Here is a 3,866-nt window from a genome sequence, read left to right as displayed (position 1 = left end):
CCCCACCACCACACGCGCACCTCAAACACCCTCCCCCCCTCCCACCGCCACAACACTTGCACCTCAAATGCCATGGAGCCAGAGTCGTCGCAGTAGAGCACCACATCGTACAGCGCCAGCGCGGAAAAGTCCAACGCCAGCTCCAGCGGCATGCGCCACCTGCATACATGTGGCGCATGCAACACCGCGTAAAATCAGCACATGGTCAACCCAGCTGGGAACCCACATGCAACGGTGTGCCCCATGTATGAAAAACACCATGGCCCCATGCATGTGGGCCACAGGCACGCCAGACACAAAGGAGCACTAACAGTCAACATCTTGAGTCCCAATATGTGCCGGCGTTGGCCTCGCGCATGCAGCAAAGACCGCTTCGTAGGCATGACGGCAGCAGCTGACTGCCCCTGTGCTTGGGCAAAGGCGCTTCGCCCCGCACAGCGCAGCGCACCTAGCCGCCAAGCCGCTGAAGTCAATGGCCGCCACTCGCTGTGCGACTGCCTGCAGCTGCTGCGGCGGGTAAAAATGCTGCAGACCGTTCACCTGCAGTGTATAGGCGGCGTGCGTTTGGGGCTTGAGAAGCATGCATTATGGAAGTGGGGCTGGCAGCCGCGCCCCGTCAGCAGACATATGGACTCAAGCACAAATACTACTGGCGTGGTTAACGGCCGCACCAGCAACACAACAATGAATCACACGAGCAGAGACAACTGCTCTCCAAGATACGGCATGCACACAACCCTTGTACAATGCATGGATGCAGGAAACAGGACTGCAAATGCCTGCCTCCTGAGAAACGCACCTGCACAATCCGCTGCAGGCGCGCCAGGATGCCCTGGGCGGCCTGCGCACCGCCCGGGCGCGCGAAGGGCGCGGGCATGGCGGCGTAGGCAGCATATGGCGCCTGCTGCCCCGCCCCCTGTTGCCCCGGCACAGCTGGGTACCTGGGCTGCTGCTGCTGCTGCTGAGGTGGATATGGCGTGTAACCACGTTGCTGCTGCTGCTGCAAGACCGCGTGGGACGACCCATTCGCGTAAAGGTCCGCGCCGCCGGACGGTGGGTAGCTGCCGTGCTCATGCTGAGGCATCAGCGGAGCGCTCGGCGACGGGCCAGGCCCCGCAGGCGCCATGCCGCACGCTGCTGCCAGCTTGGTGGCTAGCCCCATAAGCATGGATACAGATGTAAGGAAGCACGCGCCCCTTCCCGACCCAGACTCGGCAAACGCAAGTTACGAGCAGCGTTGTCGCGGGAGAATGGAGGATATACACTTGCTAAGGAGCACGCTGAACGAGCTACAGAAAGGTATTATCGCGAGCTATCATGAGACGCGCTTGGATCAGGCGTGTGGGCGCCTGGAGACAGGGTGTCACCATCGACTCACCGCGGAAGGGCTGGGCAGCTGCAGGCCCCACAGCCGCGCATGCCAGCAGACGTGCGCAACAACAGGGGCAAGCGCTCTCTCCACATGTGATTGTACAGTCTGCATGTACATGGTCACTCGCATGCGCAAATTTCCATTGCTACGCATGCATGCAAACCACAACCACCTAGCTGCCAACCACTGCAGCACCGTCCTCATGTGCAGCCTCGACACCGTCGACGCAGCATGTTGTCCTGCCTGGCAGGCCCTTAGGGTTTCGCACAGCTGGGACCACAGCGGATACAATGTGTGAGCGCGGGTGCAAACAGTGCAGCTGGCTGAGCTCCACCTGGACTGCGCCAGGTGGCGTCAAGACAGGGTGACATGTGCGAAGGCAGCTGCCCCAGCAGGGAGCCCAGAGATGAGTTACACTCGCCCCGCTCAAATGTGCAGGTGTGCGTGACAGTTCGCAGGGTTGTGTTGCATGACAGGCCCCTGGTATGCGGGGGCGGAGAAAGAAAAGAGACGCAAGGTGATCAAACAAGTGTATGTACCAGTACCAAAAGCATGTATGCACAAGTAGTTCAAGGAGGCAAGTGCCGATCATTTTCATCGCTGCTGCTGCTGCTGATGATGCTGTTTTCTAGCTTCCAACGCCTAGGGGTGCGCGGGCCTCAGATGGCTGGGACGCGATTGCGGTATCTCCTGCACAGCTCCAGCCGGGGGTCCGCCGGCTGCTGCTGCTGCTGCGCCTGCGGGTCCTGCGGCTCCCCCGCTTCGGGGCGCCGGCCCAGGCGCTGCTTGTAGTGGTCATACGCCATGAGGCCCTGCGGACAAGACGCGGTGGAGGAGGGGTCGTCATTGCTGATGGAGAATGGAGGAATGTATGATCAGGAGTGCGGCTTGCAAGGCAGGCGGCGCAGGGGGCAGGGCTTCAGACGGGAGCGGCTCCAGTGCATGCTCAGACTGCTGAGCAGCGCGCGTAGACTGCAGGCTTGCAGAGTTGCGCGCGCGCGCGGCCGCCGACCTTGCGCATGCTCCGGTAGCTGCCGCGGTGGCGGTCGCTCTCCCCTCCGGCCAGCGGCGACGGCGGGGCGCCCATCAGGCTGCCCTGGTCGCTGCCGCCCTGCCGCGACACGTCGCCGCTGCTGAGCGGCGGCGCCACGCCCTCCAGCACCGCGGGCATCGAGCCGGCCAGGGCGAGGCCGCCGCCGCTGCCGGGCGTGTTGGGCAGGCTGCCGCCGGGCGCGTATGCACCGATACCGCCGCTGCCGGAGCCGTAGTAACTGGGGGAATAGAGAGGTGCCGGCGCCGGGTCGTGGACCTCTGCCCACTCACTGAGCGTGCCGCCGACAGGCAGGCTGGCCGAGAGGCTGTGGTGGTGCCGCGCCGCGCCCCCGCCGCCGCCGCCACCCGCACGCACGAGGGCGCCACCGCGCAACGCGGGCGCCGGCTCGAGCGCGCCGCTGGGCACGGTGGTGCTGCCGCTGCTGCTGCTGCGCTGCCAGGGGCTGGGGGCGCTGCCGCTGAGGCCCGCGGGGGAAGGTGTGGGGGTAGCGTCCATGCAGCCCGCCGAGGCGGCTGGGATGCTTTCCTCCCAGTGCTGCTGCTGCTGCTGCTGCTGCTGCTGCTGCTGCTGCCGCTGCGGCTGCTGCTGTGGCAGCACCGGCAGCACGTGCTGCTGCTCAGCTGGGGACGGCGCCACTCCCACTTCATACCCTGCACGGCTACCCTCATGCCCCTCAATTGTCCGCCACCGCCCGCCATCCGGCGCGGACGCGAGCGCCCGCTGCTGCTGCTGCTGCTGCTGCTGCTGCTGCTGCTGCCCCGCGGCCCACGCAAGAGCCGCGGCCCCGGGCGCCCCGCCGGTGACGTGCGCCACGCGCGGCGGCAGCAGCCTTGGGCTGTCGGCCGGCACCGGCAGGGACACAGACTCCTGGCTGCTGGTGGGCGTGTGGCGCGGCGCGGCAGACGAGCCGCCGGCGCTCCCCGCAGGGGTGGCACGGTGCGCGGCGCGCGACGCAGCGACCGCTGCGCCGAAGCTGGTGGCGCCGCCATCAAGGGGCACCTTGCCCAATAGTATGTCGCGAGCCGAGCCAGCGCTGCCGCCCGGCGCGTGGCGCGGCTGCGCCGGGTGGGGCGCCGCCAGCGCGAGCGCGGCCGCCTCGGCCGCGCCCAGCGGCGAGGCCGCCAGCAGCCACGGCGCGTCGCCAGCGGCCGCGGGGTGGCCGTGCTGCTGGGCGGCAGAGCGCGGGCTGTTGCTGCTGCTGGCGCCGCCCGCGCCGCCGCCGTCGCCGCTGCCGCCGCCGCCGCCGTGCTGCGCGCGGTACGAGGGACGCCCCAGGATGCCGGCCGCTGCGCTGGCTGGGCAGCCAGGGACGTGGTCGCTGTCAGACCTCGCCATGAGATCGCGCCGCAGAGCCACAGCGCGCGCCGACGGGCTGCCGCTCGCCGCAGCGGCGGCGGGCGCGCCGCCGTCGGCCGCGCCCCGGTCCGCGGCCGCCGGCAC

The 3,866-nt window shown here is 68.0% G+C and overlaps 2 protein-coding genes across 2 annotated transcripts; both read right to left on the bottom strand.

The window, feature by feature from the left end:
* Positions 1–799: 799 nt before the first annotated feature.
* MNEG_14904 (hypothetical protein) lies at positions 800–1,168 on the bottom strand (the record flags this gene model as incomplete). The annotated part of the gene is made up of 1 exon (XM_014036626.1): positions 800–1,168. A coding segment is annotated over one exon (369 nt), but the record flags the coding sequence as incomplete, so codon positions are not given.
* An 863-nt stretch (positions 1,169–2,031) lies between these two features.
* On the bottom strand, positions 2,032–3,761 carry MNEG_14903 (hypothetical protein; the record flags this gene model as incomplete). The annotated part of the gene is made up of 2 exons (XM_014036625.1): positions 2,032–2,184; positions 2,385–3,761. The coding sequence occupies 2 exons, from the start codon at positions 3,759–3,761 to the stop codon at positions 2,032–2,034; spliced, it is 1,530 nt and encodes a 509-aa protein (XP_013892079.1).
* Positions 3,762–3,866: the final 105 nt, after the last annotated feature.

This window comes from Monoraphidium neglectum, assembly GCF_000611645.1.
Source record: "Monoraphidium neglectum strain SAG 48.87 unplaced genomic scaffold scaffold04865, whole genome shotgun sequence".
Lineage (NCBI taxonomy): Eukaryota > Viridiplantae > Chlorophyta > Chlorophyceae > Sphaeropleales > Selenastraceae > Monoraphidium > Monoraphidium neglectum.
Note: the sequence above shows the minus strand (reverse complement) of the source record. Positions and strands in the feature narration are given on the sequence as shown.